Raw genomic sequence first — 18,345 nt, 5'->3', positions numbered from 1 at the left:
AAGTTTTGTACTGGATGTATGCATGTGGTGTCATTTTTTGTCAAAAGGCATTCAAATAGTTATAAAAAACGATAGTTATTAGCCATTCCAGCCATACTAAAATATACCTATAGTAACAGCTATGTTCCCCTAGTGGCTGTGTATATGACTACACAACACACACAGGCCACCTATTAACCTCAGTTTATATGTGAGGTCCATATTTTATTGTAAAACAATTTTATAGCATTTCTCACAAAATAAATATCTTGTTGGCATGCTATATTTATGGTTAAAACAACCTTTGTGATCGTTAATACCAGATTATAGACAGCACTGAAATGTTACCGTTCTCAAACATTTATTTAAACCTTTTAATCTTAATAAATGTTTTTAGAGATGGCTATGGGTTTGACCTTAATTTTATTGTACGAGGAAATTCAGTGAGGAACACTGGTTAACGCTCTTCCCTTGAGCTCAATTATTAGCAGAACATGCTCTTATAAAAAGAAAAGTGGTTTCGTTTTTGGCATGCAACTGCTGGCTTGACTAAAATGGAACTGAACTGAACTGAGCTGCATGGTACTGTTACATATGAAAGTAACACGTATTTAGCTATAATCTTTCTGTTGTATGTGACATCCTACTTCTATCACTGTTCAAGTTTTCACTGTGAGGTTTACCACAACCATGAACGTGGGTGTAGCCACACACAAAAAGCATCATCAACGTACTGTCACACTTGTCTAAGCAGAAACTGAACTTTAATGTGACTAAAATTGATGCCTTGAACATTTCATAACGGGAGCAAAAGTTAATCTCACTGTAGGTGGCATGACAAAGTACAGGACAGATTCGTAATGAGGAGTGTCAATTACCCCACACAAACCTGCAGTGCGTGGAGGCGTTTGGAGCAGCTTTCAGAGATGTTTTTTTTTTTTCATCTAGGAGGACATTTTGAAGACACCACATGTGAGTTCAGCTCTGACTTCTGTTTGCATCATTACTCAACTTATTCTTGAGACATGGGACAAAATAGGCTATATAAGTGGAAAAAAATTAAAGTTTGTAGCCGTAGTCGGTCAAGAAATTATGTTCAGAAGTGTTTACTGTAGGTTTTACATGGGAAAAACTCCTGCCTCTTCCATTTTCTACAGAACTGTAAAAACTGTACTGTTAGATTAAAAAAAATACACTACCATGAATAAAAGTATAATAAATACTGATATTAAACATGGAGTATAATAAACAGAGAAGATGGGCCGTTTCGGTCAGCTCCTATTAATGACAACTGAATTGACAGTTCAGGGTGATGACAAAATAATTATATATTTTGCATATGACACAAGTGTTAAATAAAGTAGTAGTGTTGGACAAATTACTCAAAGTTATCCACTACAGAAACCCGAGACCAGAGACGAACATATCAGTTATGTATGTAACCTTGGTTCCCTGAATAGGGAACAAGATGATGACGTCATGGCTATGGGAACACCTCCGGTGTGACGAATGTCTGAAGCCCTTATACCATCACGCCAATTTATTGGCCAATAGCGCTTAGCAGCGCCCGGAGCATACGTCGCGTATGCTCATATATTTTATCAGATTTTACACTATGACGAAGGAAGTGCTATCGAAGGTATGGAACGGCCAGCATCGCAGCATCTCGTTCCCTATTCAGGGAACCAAGGTTACATACGTAACCGAGATGTTCCCTCTCATAGGTTCACTTCAATGCTGCGATGACGTCATCGCTATGGGAACGCTATACCATCACGCCTGACGTACCTAAGATAGCTGGAAGACAGAGGAAAGAGTCTGCTCAAGCGGAAGAGACCCGGGAGCCAAGAGCCATCCTCACGTCCAGACAAGTAGAACTTGATGAAAGTGCTAGGAGAGGACTAACCTGCCACAGCACAGACATCTCCCATCAAAGGCCCTTTAAAGAGAGCCTGAGAAGAAGCCATTGCTCTCGTAGAATGAGCACGCACCTCTAGAGGCGAAGTCACACCACGCGCCTCATAGGCTAGAGGTATAGTCACCATCTGACCCCACATAGCAGGGGAGAAAGCCTCCAACCACTTGCTGAAAGCGAAACGGAGTCGAAGCAGCCTTAGGATTAACTAGGCCTAGGAAGCAGTAAGACTTAACCAGCCTCGGGGCAAAGTCCATACAAGAGGAGCTGACAGAGCCTGCAGATCCTTAGTCCTCTAAGAGAGGATAGGATTACCAAAAAACTGGTTTCAAAGTTATCTGACAGACTTAAACAGCTCAAATGGAGGCCTGCCAGGCCTTCCAACCGAAAAATAAGTCCCAAAAAAGAATCTGTGCTGGCAGAAAGGCCTAAGCCGTCTCATCCCTGCATGAAACGGGAAACCAGCAGATTGTGTCCACTTAAGGGCATACAGCGTCTCGTGGAGGGAGCTCTAGAATTAAGAATAGTGTCGGTAATCTCTGCCAAGAGACCGGAACACATTTCAACTCTGCTCAGGGGTCACACCCATTAGTTCCAAAAATCCTGATGGGGATGTCCAAATCATGACCCGAGCCTAAGTCAGCAGGTCATGTCTGAGGGGAACCTCCCAAGGGGGCCGGCTAACAGACTGACCAATTCTGAGAACCACGTACGAGTGGGCCAAAACGGCACCACCAACAACAGACGTTCAATCTGAACAACCTTACATTGAACAGAATCTTTTGGGAGAAAACGGGTCGACAGGAAGGCATAAGACTGGTCCTGGGCCATTCTTGGGCTAGAGTGTCCACACCCAGAGGCGATTGAGGAGACAAGGAAACCAGAGCGGGCAAAGCGCATGCTCTAAGCAAACAAATCCACTTCCGCTCGGCCAAACCTCTGCCATATGAGACTCACCACCTGAGGGTGCAATCTCCATTCTCCAGCCTCCAAACTCTATCTCAAGAGTAAGTCGACTCCCGAGTGACCCGGGACATGAACTGCTCTGATCGACAGGAACCTGGTCAAAACTAAGACAGGGCCAGAGACGCATCCATTCACCTTGCGTTCAAGGCCAGTTCAATGGAAGAATACAGTATTGGCAAGCTTTATTCCAAAAGCAAACCTGAGGAACTTCCTGTGTCTCTTGACGATCTGGATGCAGAAGTACGCATCCTTAGATCGATGGTCACAAACCAATCTCGGGTTCAGATAGAGACAGGATGAACTTCTGCGTCAGCATCTTGAAATTGCTTACTCCAAGCACAAGGTTAGGTGAAGCAAATCCAATCAACCCATAGAAGCTGGATGGTGTAACCATACGACAGCCTGATCCTCCCTCATGAGGCCCCGAGACACCTGAGTTGCGGGAAAAACCAGGCATGCTAGCACCAACCACAGAGTGGGGACTTGGATGTCAACATAGACCCTGCAGCAATGGCTTTAGGGCTGTCCTCTCGATCTCCAAAGCTAAGGCGTGGAGAACGGTCAAAATCAGTCCGAAACGTAACAAGCGGAGCAACAGCAGAGCTTAAAAGAACAGAGTAATTAGCCATGCAAACCACTGCTTGGTAGCATGAAGCACCCAACATCTCTAGTGCACAATAATGTATGCTGCAGTCACATAATGCAGCCAGTCATGTGAAGCGAGTGTTGGTAGCAAAAGCGCCGCATCAATCACATGAAGTAGGCTGACCATGGTGAGCATTAATAGCTTGCCATAAGAGATACTCTTACACGTGAACTCATTCACACAGTAGCTCAGCTCAGTGCATCTCAGTTGGGATGAGAAGAATAATGATTAGTTATGCAAATAGTGTTGGTAGCCTGAAGTGCCAAAACCATGTTGCACGACAAATGTGTGTTGCAAAACTCCACAGAGCCCACTCATAGCACAGAGTCCACTATTTGTTCCAGCTCAAAACAGCAGTGGAGCTGAAAGAATAATAATTATTAGCCCGGGCAGACTAGTGTTTGGTAGCATGAAGTGCCAAAAACCATAGAGCACGGCAAATGTCAGATGAACAAAAGTTGGAAGTGTAAGCGCCAAATCAATGTATGTGCCTTAATTAATGCAGTGCAGGAGTAGAGACAGGAAAAACCCTGCTCACTCTTCAGCCCGAGTCACTATGGCAGGGGTGGCAAACTCCAGTCCTGGAGAGCCGCAGCCCTGCAGAGTTCAGCTCCAACCCGAATTAAAACTCACCTGCCTGTAGCTTCCTAGTAACCATTCAGACTTGATTAGCTTGTTCAGGTGTGTTTGATTAGGGTTGAAGCAAAACTCTGCAGGGCTGCGGCTCTCCAGGACCGATGTTCTTCACCCTTGCACTATGGCATTAGGTGTAATACAGCTTGCCATAGGAATTTACTCTAGATATGTGAGCTCGCCCACTGATTTGTTCCAGCTCAAAGCAGCAGCGGAACTGAAAGAAAACTTAACAGCCGGGCAGACTAATGCTTGGTAGCATGAAGCGCCAAGACCATAATGCATGACAAACATCCGCTGCAGGACTCCTAGAGTCTGTGCCTAAAACCAGTACAAGAAATAAGAGCTGGAAGCGTAAGCACCAATTCAAATGCACATGCCTGCATTAGTGCAGCGCAGAAGTAGAGAGAAAGAGATCGGAAAACCCGTCTGCTCAACTCTACAACCTGAGCCATTATAGCATTAATGTTAAATCAGCTTGCCACTTAATGTTTCAGCTCAACGCAGCAGCAGAGTTGAAAGAAATATTGTATTACTCAGGCAGACCAATGCTCGGTAGTATGAAGCGCCAAGACCATGGTGCACGACAAAATATCTGCTGCAGACTCAGTCTGCGTCTAAAAAGTACACAAACAAGAGTTGGAAGCGTAAGCGCCAAATTAAATGAAATTAGTACAGCGCAGCTGGTAACGTAGAGAGAGAGGGGAAAAACCGCCTGCTCACTGTTATAGCTTGCTATAAGAAATACAATGAAACACGTGAGCTCTTCCACTTATTTGTTTCTGCTGAATGCAGCAGCGGAGCTGAAAGAAATAGTAATTAGTTGGGCAAACTAATGCTTGGTAGCTCGATGCGCCAAAAACCATAGTGCACGAAAGCGCCAAAAACCATAGTGCACGATTTAACGTCCTAAAAATCAGTGCCTCTCATGTTGTTTAATAAACTTGAGAAACACTTGATCAAGGGAGGGAGTAGAGCAACAGGGATTTTATATCAGTAAGCTCGCCCCTTAACCCATAGCTTATATCTACAGCTTGTGTCGCCTGTGACCTCGAGCCCGAGGCTGCTGTAGAGTATGCATCATCTAATCTGCAGCCGAAAGAATCGATTACGAGCTTTCGGAGCAGGAATCAGATTTGACTAACCACCTGACTCACGAGGCGCTCTTCTGATGAACGCACGTGGTCTGGGGAAGAGAGCGAGAGAGAAGGGGATTAATTCCGTTCTCTCACTCTCTGTACACTCGGGCTCATCGCCGTCACCCCAAGCATCGAGCTTGTGCGGCGCCTCGGCAACCGCAGAACGGGAACAGCGGGGGTTGAACGAACATCTCTCCTTCCTCAGAAAGAGAGCAAGCCCAGAGCGCAACTTACTCACAAACACAAATATCACGGATTCAACAATAGATAAAGGCCGCAAAGCGGTCTTCTTACCTGTTTCCTCATGAGTCTGTGTAACATACATACATACATACCGGAAAACTCATTGTGTCCACCTTAGAGGAGTAAACTGCTCTATATAAATAGATGGCTTAGAACACAAGAATCTCTTTCCGACGGGCAACAGATGATTCGCTTCCTGAAGGAATTAAAATCTGATGAAATAGCGCGCAGCACGCATATATGAGCATACGTGACATATGCTCGGGGCGGTGCTAAGCGCTATTGGCCAATAAATTGGCGTGATGGTATAAGGGCTTCAGACATTCGTCACACCGGAGGTGTTCCCATAGCGATGACGTCATCGCAGCATTGAAGTGAACCTATGAGAGAGAACTAAAGCTAACATATGAAGGCCTACCTTTGAGAAAAAAATCAATAAATCATGATTTGTTTCATGTTCATTTTGTCCCAGAAAATGTCATTTAAATTCACACAACTTATTGTATATATCACAGTTATGACATAAGTGAAAACTTTAAAAACTTATTCAGAGTTTATACTGCATGTTAATTTAACCATTTATCCATCCATCCATCCACAGTATTATTATTCTAAAGTGATAAATAGCAATAATCTAACAATGCACAGGTGTGTCCAAATGTTTGACGGATATGTATTTCAACAAGTTGGAAATGGTTCTTTGTCACAGCACATGGCCCTCTGTTTTTAAAGCTGCAAATCAGAGATGAAACTCCTCCCTTAAGTTAAAAAAAGTAAAATCGGACTTTACATTTCACCACTGATAAAACACATTAACTGTTAACAAAGAACTATGACAAAGAAAGAGCAAATAGGATGTGGGGTTGGAGAAAAAACATATTTCTTCATTTCCTTTGTTTCTCAATTCCCAAATATCAACAGGGTTACAGCAACATAGCTAAAATGGAGGACCTTATAACAGAACAGATTCCCTGAACAGGTCCATCGCTATTCTGTTGGACCAATGATGATGAAAGAATCAAAAGATGAATTCACAACCAGTGAGAACAGGTGAGAGAGTTCATGGATACAATCTTCAGTAAATGTAATCACCATTTTATTCCATATGCATTTTTTAAAAAAAATTATACTTCAGTAAAATGATTAAACACTTTTTTTTATTAATAGAGAAAATCCTGCTAGCACAGTACCCAATGGTGTCTCCAGGGATGAGACAAAAATCCTGAGTCTGCTGCAAGGTTTGCGGTTGTGTCAGGATGCCTGGGCTCCCAAGAGCCCCTGGGACAGTCATGCGGCACATGCCGCTCTGTGGGGCAGACCTGCTGGGGTGGGTGCCTTTACTTCCTTTTTATCAATGCTTGCTAATTAAGTCAGTCAACAATTTCAACAATATTCCCTGTAAACCCTAATGTTGTCAATGATAAAAACAATAAAGTAGTAATAGTTAAATATGACTTGAAATGTAACTCATAATTCAATAATTTAACATTTTGCTTTCAAATTCCATCAAATCTAGACTAACTGAGGCTGGGGAGAGACGTAGGTCATAGTTGTAGAGCATTACCCATGTTTACTGTGGATATGAAAATAGGGCCCTAAGAATTATTACCTTTTAGTATTACTGATGCTATTTTGTAAATAGATATTGTGGGAAGTCACTGTTCCCTTTGGTGTTTCCCCGTTTATTAAAATCCATTTCTTTTTTCTTAGTGGAAGCAGTTTTATGTGCACTATTAGGGAGAAGTTTATTCAGTGATTGACAGTAGATGTTGTCATAATTCCCTGTTTATACGTATATGTTACAACGAACAAAAAAAATAATTAAAAAAATAATGAACAAAATTATATATATATATATATATATACATACTGCCATTTGTATTTATTTTATTTTATTTTATATTCTATTATTTTAATTTATTGTATTCATAAACATTTAAATAGCAAATAGTTTTACCGTTTACTTTCTTTCGTCACTTTCTTCTAGTTAATTACCTATAGCAGCTACTAATAGGAAGTTTTGCACATTACATCACAGAAAAAAGCTTACTTCCGTATTGCATATACAAGGTCCTAAATCCGTACATCAGGGGTTCTCAACTCTGGCACCAACCTTGATCAAACTCAAGGTTATATTTATATATATATATATATATACATACACATATATACTGTATAACGTATATAATCTTGTTTCGAGGGGGTTCCACCGGTACAAATCGTGTTCCGGGGGGTAAAATACACAAAATACACAGGGTTCCCCTGGTAAAATTTGCATTCAATGGGCTAAATATCACGTTATTGGGGTCGCTTCAACCCTTGGACATGAAAAACGTGCGGCAACCGTGTTAAAGTAGCCCGATTCCGTGGGAAAACCGTGGGTCTGTTCTTTCGTAAGACGCAAGCGTTTATTTTTCACCACTAGAGGTGTAAAGTTACATGGTGTTGCTTTACGTGAATTAAATTAAACAAGGAAATATTTTATATATTTATATATATATATATATACATACACATATATACTGTATAACGTATATAATCTTGTTTCGAGGGGGTTCCACCGGTACAAATCGTGTTCCGGGGGGTAAAATACACAAAATACACAGGGTTCCCCTGGTAAAATTTGCATTCAATGGGCTAAATATCACGTTATTGGGGTCGCTTCAACCCTTGGACATGAAAAACGTGCGGCAACCGTGTTAAAGTAGCCCGATTCCGTGGGAAAACCGTGGATCTGGCAACACTGCTTGAACAACATTCTTAAGCGCAGAGGAGCCGAACCACAACCAAAGCAATGTTCTTTCGTAAGACGCAAGCGTTTATTTTTCACCACTAGAGGTGTAAAGTTACATGGTGTTGCTTTACGTGAATTAAATTAAACAAGGAAATATTTTATTGAAATTATTGAAGGGATAGTTCACCTGAAATTAATATTTTGTGAACATTTATTCACTGTTAAGCCATCCAAGATGTAGATGAGTTTGTTTCTTCATCGAAGCAGATGAAAATATAACATTAATCAGGTAATCCACACACCTACAGGCCATCAGTTACCATATTGTGAAGTGAAAAGCTGCATGTTCGTAGGAAACCAATCCATCATTAAGGCATATTAAGCCGTTAGTCCATAATCCATAATACGCACTCCGGTGAAAAAGTCCATCCCCTGTTGTCCTTTCACATCAAAATCCATGAACATATTTGTTTTTTACTTTTAAACGGTACTTGATCTGTGCATATTTCTCTCCTGATTCAGACGAGACAAGTATTGATGGACTGGAGTCATGTCGATTACTTGGATTATTGTGATATCAACTCTCATTCTGATGGCACCCATTCACTGCAGAGGATCAGTTGTTGAGCAAATTATGTAATGCTAAATTTCTCTAAATCTGTTCTAATGAAGGAATAAACTTAACTACATCTTCGATGGCCTGAGTAAATTTTCAGCAAACATTTATTTTTGGGTGAACTTTTCCTTTATGGTTAATTTAAGTCCTTGTCTAGTGTTATTATTTATTTTATTTTTTAAAGAATAAAAAGTACTGTTATGTTGCAGATAATTGCAGAAGTAGAGTTAGATAAGCTTGCATAAAGCATGACTGCAAGAGCACTTGAAGAGAGGCAAAGAGGTGGTGACTTATTCCAGAGTTTGTGGAAGTGATTATTTATGTTGGTGGTGTCTAGCATTATAGAATTTGACTTTGTAGAGTGTTTTTGCTGGTATAAATGCTCATTCATGTCTTTAAAAATAATGATTAAACGATACAAGGTCTACATAATATAAAAATATTTATTTTGTCATCTTAATTTTGAACAAAGTATCTAAGGATCTATTGTTAAACTTTTCACAGAAATGTTGACCGATGTTGAAAGTCTATGCCAGGGCAATGTAGATGTGTGTGTAACTTTTTTCCCCCCACATTCAAACTGTGAAATATTCTTTCATAGTGTCACTCTATATAAGTAGTGAGTGATGTCAATTATCAGAGGCCTCATTTCACTTCCTTTGTGATCATTGTAAAGGAACAAAGTCCTCAAACAAAGTTTTTTAAACATTATTTTTTATATTTTGAATTTGAATGAAAGCTAGCTGATGTGTATATGTCAGAAGCACATCCATGATAAGTTTTAAATAGACAAAATAAATGCTAATAACTAAAGTATGTTTCACTGTCATCTATTTTTGGATTTTTTATTTATTTTTTTTTATTTTTTTTGCCACCCAACTTTTGTGTGCACTGACTTCCTCTTATGAGAGTGCTTACCCACAAAGTGGGCATTTCCTTGAATTCAGTGGTGGCTGTATGTGCTCATGTAATTAGTTCATAAAAATTTGACAACGATACATTATTCTCCATGATATTTTGATCCTCAATGCACTCAATATAACACTTTCATTAACTTTGCATAACAGTAAAATGATCTAACTGTTCCTTTACACAGAGTTTCTTGGTGGTTCAAGACTCTTCATCTCAAGACCAACGACTGTGTGTGTCTGTAGGAGACAGAGGGGAGCCGGTCAAAGAATTCCACATCTTAACCACTGGAACAGGTACTGAAAAGCCTTTTCATCCTTGATTGCTGCTCAGATTTGCTAATACCCAAGTTTGCAATCACAAGTCAGAATTGAACACATGCATTTGTCATGATCAACGTGTTGTCATGATGTTGTCAACTCCTCCAATATCAAATTATCTGAGCTATGGTGTCCACATTTTATAGCTGCATACTATAACTATATTTCAGTAACTGTCTGAATATTTATTTATTTATTTTTTAGATTTGTATGAGAAACGTATAAGTTTCCTGAGCTATGAAAGAACAACCTCAGAGCAATTGCGTGAAAGGAAATGAACAAGCTTTTAGGCATGGTCAGGCATAATACATTTCTAAAGCATGCAAGTTTTCTACATTTCCTGTTACAAACTGACATGGGAAGTACAGCATGGGAATCCATGTGCAAATAGTTTGTGCAGTGTAAATGAGACGTTTGTGCAAAGTTCAGTAAACTCTTCTGCACAGTAGTTTGTTCTCTATTTGTGCATGCTGATACAATTCACATCATGAACCCTACAGTCTTCCTATTTCCTCATTACATATGTGTGCTTTTGAAGTTCATGACTAGTCTGTCCAGTTTCTCTATTACCCGTTGTGTTAGTCTGACTTATTTCGCTTGTCTTTTTTTCCCCTTTCATAGCTCTTTGCCTGACGGCATCACACCTGGCTTTCCCTGATCTCTGTCAACTGCTGCACTTCTACACACTGAGCAGGTGGGGATGAGATATTTTTATCTAGCACCTATTGATAAGGAAGCACATCTGTTGATATCAGGAGGTTATCACAGGAACCTCTGTGCACCCCTGTGTTAGATAGTAAATTATATTAAATCTTCTATGCACTGTAAAAAAACTGGTAACCTGCAATTATTACCTTAAAGAGCTATTTCTACCTGATTCTACCCATATTTGTTTTGTTGGTATAGATTCATGTATATATTTTGGTTCAGTGATGTTAAATAGGATTTTTGACTTGAATAAAACCAGCAATTTTAGACGTTACAATTTTTGGTTACCTTTTTTTTTTTTCTTCAGTGTTGGACAAAAAATCAGATAAAGAAAATTCATTATCTGTTTGTTTCCATTACACTAAAGTAGTAATTTGGCATAAGAACAATTTTTGGTTACCTTTTTTTTTTTTCTTCAGTGTTGGACAAACAATCAGATAAAGAAAATTCATTATCTGTTTGTTTCCATTACACTAAAGTAGTAATTTGGCATAAGGTTACATTGTAATAAGGGGCAACCTGTAATTGTTGGGATAAATTAATGTATTAAGGTTGGGTCAGTGGTGTTAAATAATTTTTTTTTGTACTTAATTAACCCTTTAACTGGCGACTTATCCTGGGGGATACAAACATTTGAGAGGCTGTGGGGAGAGGCAGGGAAAGTGTAGGTCTCATTTCTTGGTTTCATGTTGAAAGGGTGTTTGTTGTGAATATGTATATATTGACTTTGTTCATACATACTTTGTTTAGCTCACAGGAAGCATTTAAAACTGCATGGCCGCCTGTAGTGGGAAATCTACTCACCCTCCGATAAAAGCTGTTGTTCAGCATTAGCTTATTAGATTTACATTGAAATTTTATGAATTCAATTCTTACGTTTTTTGTAATCTGTCTCTAAATGTTTGTATCTCAGGGGATACAGTTTTAGAAAATCAAATCTTTTTGTAATCTTGACAACACACATATCGTTGGAAAAGTCTGACAGTTAAGATTCCATATGTGGTGACTGTTTTGTAATAGACGTGATATTGTGACAGAAATGGATTGATTTGTGACAGAAAACTGCATAAAAAAAAAATCAGTAGACTTTGGGTGTAAGCCAGTGGTTATTTATGGTTTTGTGACAAAACCACAATTTTTGTGATATCAACTTCAAATTTGGAACATAAATTGGTTAGACATATGACTTTGATAGCTTTGATTTATAGCAACTTTAGAGTGCAACATATTTGATAAAATATTTATTTTATATAAAATAAAGAAATAGTATATTACATTATCTTTACTGTAAACTTAAACAACTTTTTTATACTTTTTTTCTATAACTTTTTTATACAATTTTTTTTAATGCTTTCCATTCAGCAATAATCTGCTATGTCATATTTAAAAAGAGACCTACCTTAGGTCTGTATTCCAAAGCGTTCAGAAATTACAACCATTTGTTTAAAATGTTGAAACAAGCATTGATAAACAAGTGTTCTGTTTTCAGTGAATGTATAACCCCAAAATGGTAACGTATCCTGGGGGATACAAACATTAAAATAAAAAAAAAGAACCAAGTTTTTAATAAAATCATGAAATTGTATTATTTGTGTCCCAATAAGATGGAAAATAGCAATAAATTAATTTTCTGATGTCTTTTTATGGTCTTGCCCTTTAAAGGGTTAAAATTAGTTACTTTTGAAGTTACCATTTTAGGTTACTCTTTTTGTAAGTGTGTGAGTGTATAATTCTAACCATATAAATAATGCTAAATCATATAAATAATGTGTTTTGTGTATTATCTGACATCTGCTGCGCTTAATTTTCTCTCAGGGATGTTTTGCCTGTCTGTTTATTGGTTCCCTCCTGGGTTTACACACTTAACAATCTACCAGATCAGCTTGTTCCTCTGCTTGGTCCAAGTTAGTACTTGCCCTGTCATTCACCAGTCTCTGTACAACACATCGTGTTGTGCTAATCAGACTCTCTGAATTCCAGTGATTTGTGTGTTTGATTTTCAGAGACCTGGCTGTGTCCCTCTTCAGATCCGCTGGTTAGCAGTATGACTCCAGAAACACAAGGCATAACAGAAACGTCAAAAACAGTCATGTGCACTATACAGGTGATACAGATTCTCTGAGTCAGTGATCTCTGCTATACGTCTCTGATGTTTTCAATTTTATAATATTTGTTCAGTGTTAAATAAGTGGTATATGTAACAGCTTCATTCAGAACTGAGAGTGCTTTGTAATTCTAATTCTATATTCTAATTTCTGAATTTGAATTGGGGTATAACAGAAAGCAGACTGCCTATACAGATACTGGTTATTGCCCATGTTTTGTTTAAGTATTAAACTTAACTTGTTTTAGAGAAACTTACTCATTTATCTTAGAGTGTCCTTGTTTCGCGTTACATCTACTTTCTATAGTAGAAACTATACCTTAAATTAAGTACGTTATCAATTAATATTATTTGGTCCTTATTTGTCTTATTAACAAGGACTGTCTGGTTCACATGAAATTTAATGTGTATCATCTAGACACTGACAATGAGTTATCAAAAGCATTGTAATCCGTCAAATCAGTTGGTAGGCATAAAACTTTGTTTGGATGTTGTCTACAATGACTTATAGAACTGTATATTTTGAGTGCAATGTCCAAACATTAATTTATGGTGCTTTAATGTAAGAAAATATCCAAACCTGTGTAGCTGTGAACAAGGGCATTGAAATGTTCCACCTTAACCAATGTATCCATTAGGAATCTATTCTTTTTCATCTTTGCGACTATATTCTATGTATGGGAGGCAAGACCTTGAAATTATTTCTATCTGTTGGTAGGTTACAGCTGCCAGTGGTGCCATGTGCTTTATCAATCCCTTGTACCTTCAAGAGCACGGCGATGATTGGCTTGCTCATTCTTCAGCCAGCCAAATGAATCTTCCAATCAGGTTGAGGCGAGAAAGCCGGTTAAGTACCACGAGAGCATGGGTAGGGAGAGGACTGAAACAGAGGTCATCTACACTAGCCGACGACAACTCTAGCAGTTTTGACCATGACAGAGGTAGCGGTTGACAGTTTTGCAGTTCTAGCAGTGTTATTTTAGTATTATTTATAGCAGTGGTTCCCAACCCTGGTCCTGGAGGCACCCCAACACTGCACGTTTTGCATGTCTCCTTAATCAAACACACGTGATTCAGGTCATCAGCTCATTAGTAGAGACTCCAAGACCTGAAACTGGAGTGTCAGAGAAAGGAGACACGCAAAATGTGCAGTGTTGGGGTGCCTCAAGGACCAGGGTTGGGAACCACTGAGTTGTATAATATTATAGTATTTATTAATAATTGTAATCATCTTTTATTTTAATATTTTCATGTATATTTATGTTTTTGTCATTTGTATTAGCTTTTATTTTTTAATTTAAATATTTCTATTTAGCTAAAATTTATTTCAGTTTTCGTTTTTTAGTAATTTTAGTACTTCAACTTCAACTTATTTTGTTTAAGTACGTTTCCAAGGTACATTTCTAATTATCTTTTAAGGTTTTTTTAAGTTTAAGGTGAGACACTACAGACAAAAATAGTTTTTTTTTTTTCATGTCAATTTAGAGATTTTGGGCTTTTTGGCTTTTCATTCAGTTTTTTTTTTTTCAGTCTAGTGGAAAGAAAACATCCTAAATACACTTTTAAATGTTTGTTTTATAGCGCTTACATATCTGCATCTTTAGATTTCAGCGACAATGTATGTCTTTAAAGCCTGTTGTCTCAAAATGCTATATTCTTTCTGCACTAACTCAAAAATATCCACTTATATACACCAAACTTACAGTTTTATTCCTGTCTAAAAAATGTTTTTTTTCCTAGCTGTTGACAGTATGTTCTAAATTATGGAGTGAAATCCAAAATCCCCTCTGTAAAAACCTTTAATGTCAACAAAATGAAACAAGAAGTTTGAACCTGGCTTCATCCAATGTTCAGATTTTTGTTCTACAAATGTATGCAAATTAGTGCATATTTAATTAGATAATGTCTCATTTGAATATTTAAACATACCATTTAAAAAACTTGATAAACAACATCAAAACATTTTTTTGCAGTTCTTTACGAAATCATTTAACTGGAGAAGTGTGGTAATCTCCATTCATTTTTTACCTCATTAACCTGAGGTGTTTCGCCTTAAGTTTTTCATCCAATATTTATATTTTAAATACTTTTAGTTAACAATAACAACATTGATTTCAAGGACCCAACACATAATGTTTATATACTGCAACAGGATCTGCTGATAAAAGGCAGATAAAAAAGCAGATCTCAGTTAGATAGTGTTATGTAAGTGTCTTTTGTTTCTTCTCAAAGGATCGTTTGAGAAGAATCCAGACTCTCCAGCTGCCCCAGGTGGAGTTGTGCTTCGAAGGGCGAGTGGCGCCAGCAAGGAGGACCCCTTAAAAAGATCAAGTGTTGACTCCATTCAAAGCCCTCTCCCTCAGTCACCACATCGTGTATCGTGGGTAGAGGACAAGATATGGCTGAACTCATCACTTCCTTCCTCTCTGCTTCAACCGCCCGGCTTAGAGCTGGACTCCCTGTCAGTCAGCAGTATAGAGGAGGAGACTGAACCAGCTTTAAGCCCCTCCCCATCACTACCTTCGCCCCGCTTCCACTTGGCAGATAAGATGAAGAACCGTCTCTCTGCAGTGGGTCAGGCTCTAGGTGGACTTATGTCGCCACAGCGAAGACTGAGTAAACGTGTTCAGGAGATGGCGGAACGGAAGGGAGGGGCTTTTGCAGAGGCTGTCAGGGGATTTGTAGAGCAAACTCTTGTAAGTGAGGCCGGTCATGGAGTGACCTGCACCGAGATGCTGCAGGAAGTGCGTTCGTCTCTCACTGCTCTGAAGGAAACCCTGTTTGATTGTCCAGAGATCCAAAGCATCACAGACAGCATTGGAGACAATCCAGATTTTGAGCTGGGTATGACCTGGAGATGTGTTGGGGATAACGTTATTGCCGCGCTATATTATAATAACTTATCAGTCTTATCAAATTATCATCTATGTTCCTGTGGCTCAGTGGTAGAGCATTGCATTAGCAGTGCTAAAGGTCGTGGGTTTGATTCCTAGGGACAAAAATGTATAGCCTGAATGCACTGTAAGTTGCTTTGGATAAAAGTGTCTGCTAAATGCATAAATTATTATAATTATTATTAAATTATTATTAAATTAATGATCATCTGTAATTGTATTTTATCAACAAAACAATTTAATTGCTCCAATTTTCATAGGTAGGGCTACACAGTGAACGCACAGTGGGCTTTCTCTGGTCACACTTAGCAACATTTTTGCTAGTATATTAGTTAGTTTCTCATAAGAATCTTATTTGAAGGAAAGTGCAGGGACATAAAATGGGAAATAACCGAACCATACAGTTTAATTAACAAGTATGTGAACACAAGCGCTTCAGCTATTTAAATTTCATGTTGTTGTGTTACCACAAAGCCATTTGCACCACGCTCATTCATCACTTAATATTTTATTTTAGTGCATCAATCTATTTAATTATACTCATTATTTATGAAACCATGATCCGCACTCACAAAACGTTTTATTTTACATTTATCACCAGCAGGACAAAACACAAACGTTTCGGCTCAAGGCCTTCTTCAGTGCGTTCAATTATTCAGTCCCTCCACCCACTTTTTAAGTCATTAATTATATTGACCACATCATTCAGTACTGTAGCCAATGTTAAGTCTCTAAAAACACATATGCATTTCATTCGAATGCTCGACAATATTCATTTTTATATAACACAATTTTTCACATCTACCTATACATTAAATTAAGACACGATTTAACCCATGACAATAACATGAAACATATATATAAACAAAGGTATAGGGAAAAACTGTGTTATATACAAATGGATATTGGTGAGTATTTGAATGGAATGTATGTGTAATTCTTTTTTCACCTCTACTAAAACTATATTCATTCACAAATCTGTTTTTCTCTCTGCCCTTAGATGCTGTGCTGGAGCTTGCCTTACATAAAGTAGCTCTGAAGCCAGTTTACTCTCACCTTTACGTGTGTCTAAAGACAGCGCGTAGGGATGACTGCACTCTGCAGCATTTAGAGGTCAACAAGAGCACCCTGGAGAACCGCAGCCTGGAGGAGCTGGAGGGTGCAGCAGGGGCTGGGGTACCTGATTCCAGCATTTTGGAAAAGATCCAGCAACGCTGGACCACAATGCATGAGGCCTACTCACCCAGTAAAAAAGTTGACACCCTGCTCAAAGTCTGCAAGAATATCTACCATAGTATGAATGCTAATGCCAAGCCTGGTGAGTGAAGTAGTACTGTAGAGATGTAATACAGATTCTCATGGTTGATATTCTGTTATATGATATCCTGATATCCTGTTCCTGTGGCTCAGTGGTAGAGCATTGCGTTAGCAGCGCAAAAGGTCGTGGGTTAAATTCCCAGGGAACACACATACTGGTAAAAAATGTACAGCCTGAATGCACTGTAAGTCGCTTTGCGTCTGCTAAATGCATACATTTAAAAAATTAAATTATGTCAAGTCTGTGAGTCATTCCACATTCCACTTCCTTTGAATTTTTAACTTGTATGTCCTCTGTTTATATACAGTACTCCCCGTTCTGTATATACAGAAATTTGTCCTGTACAGAATACCAACAATTCCGAGCATACCCATGAACCCATGACATTTTAAGCATGCAAGGCACTTAAAACATCTAAAAACCTGTCATTAAGGTGTAGAAGATTTGAATATGTTCAATGTTTTATGTTAGGTACAGTTTTCGGGGCAGATGACTTCCTGCCATGCCTGACATGGGTGTTGCTGCGTAGTGATGTAGCTACACTTCAGGTTGACACCGACTACATGATGGAGCTGCTAGACCCCATGCAACTACAAGGAGAGGGTAGGGGGAGCACACACATTCATACTCATAAACATAAGTATTTGCTGTACTAGTTAATGTGCAGTGACATCTGTAATTAATTCATTGGTAGGGCAAACACTGTGATGCTTTCAAAGCATTACTTAGTCCAACATGTCAGCTTCTGGCTCACTGACTACGTTTACATGGACATCAGTAATCTAATTATTTACCTTATTCTGAATAAGCCAATATTACGATTAAGGTGTTTACATGAGTTGCTTTTAGAATATTCCTTTCATGTTCCCGTTTTACATGTTATAGTACATAGATCGATTAATGGCACACGTCATTACGTCACCACGTGACACCATCCGACGTCCCCTCCAGAATTTCACGTATAAACATATAGTTCGTCTTCGTTATGATGCCATATACAGTTTTGGGTGTTTCATTTTTAATTTACTGAAAGCTTCAAGTGCAGTTAATTATTTGTCATGCTATACATGCAAACAGACGATGGCGTTGTTGAAGCCATTCTTTTATTTGCCGTCAAACGGTTGAGCGCTGCCGTGTGTGTATCCTGTCGTAAAGTCCAGCGAAAAGTCCTACACAATGGTAATAATGTGATTAAGGTGTGTACATGTCTTTACTGCACTT

At 38.7% G+C, this 18,345-nt stretch overlaps 1 protein-coding gene across 1 annotated transcript in view; it reads left to right on the top strand.

The window, feature by feature from the left end:
- Positions 1-583: 583 nt before the first annotated feature.
- LOC107677047 (uncharacterized) overlaps positions 584-18,345 on the top strand; it is a 32,010-nt gene continuing 14,248 nt past the window's right edge. The window contains exons 1-11 of the mRNA XM_016471838.1: positions 584-951; positions 6,443-6,571; positions 6,689-6,848; positions 9,968-10,076; positions 10,722-10,794; positions 12,624-12,712; positions 12,812-12,912; positions 13,631-13,853; positions 15,145-15,756; positions 16,807-17,124; positions 17,602-17,727. Of these exons, the coding sequence (XP_016327324.1) occupies positions 6,525-6,571; positions 6,689-6,848; positions 9,968-10,076; positions 10,722-10,794; positions 12,624-12,712; positions 12,812-12,912; positions 13,631-13,853; positions 15,145-15,756; positions 16,807-17,124; positions 17,602-17,727 (1,858 nt within the window). The 5' untranslated portion in view covers positions 584-951; positions 6,443-6,524. The remainder of the gene's footprint in view (positions 952-6,442; positions 6,572-6,688; positions 6,849-9,967; positions 10,077-10,721; positions 10,795-12,623; positions 12,713-12,811; positions 12,913-13,630; positions 13,854-15,144; positions 15,757-16,806; positions 17,125-17,601; positions 17,728-18,345) is intronic.

The sequence above is a fragment of the Sinocyclocheilus anshuiensis genome, unplaced genomic scaffold, assembly GCF_001515605.1.
Source record: "Sinocyclocheilus anshuiensis isolate Anshui unplaced genomic scaffold, SAMN03320099.WGS_v1.1 scaffold24, whole genome shotgun sequence".
NCBI lineage: Eukaryota > Metazoa > Chordata > Actinopteri > Cypriniformes > Cyprinidae > Sinocyclocheilus > Sinocyclocheilus anshuiensis.
Note: the sequence above shows the minus strand (reverse complement) of the source record. Positions and strands in the feature narration are given on the sequence as shown.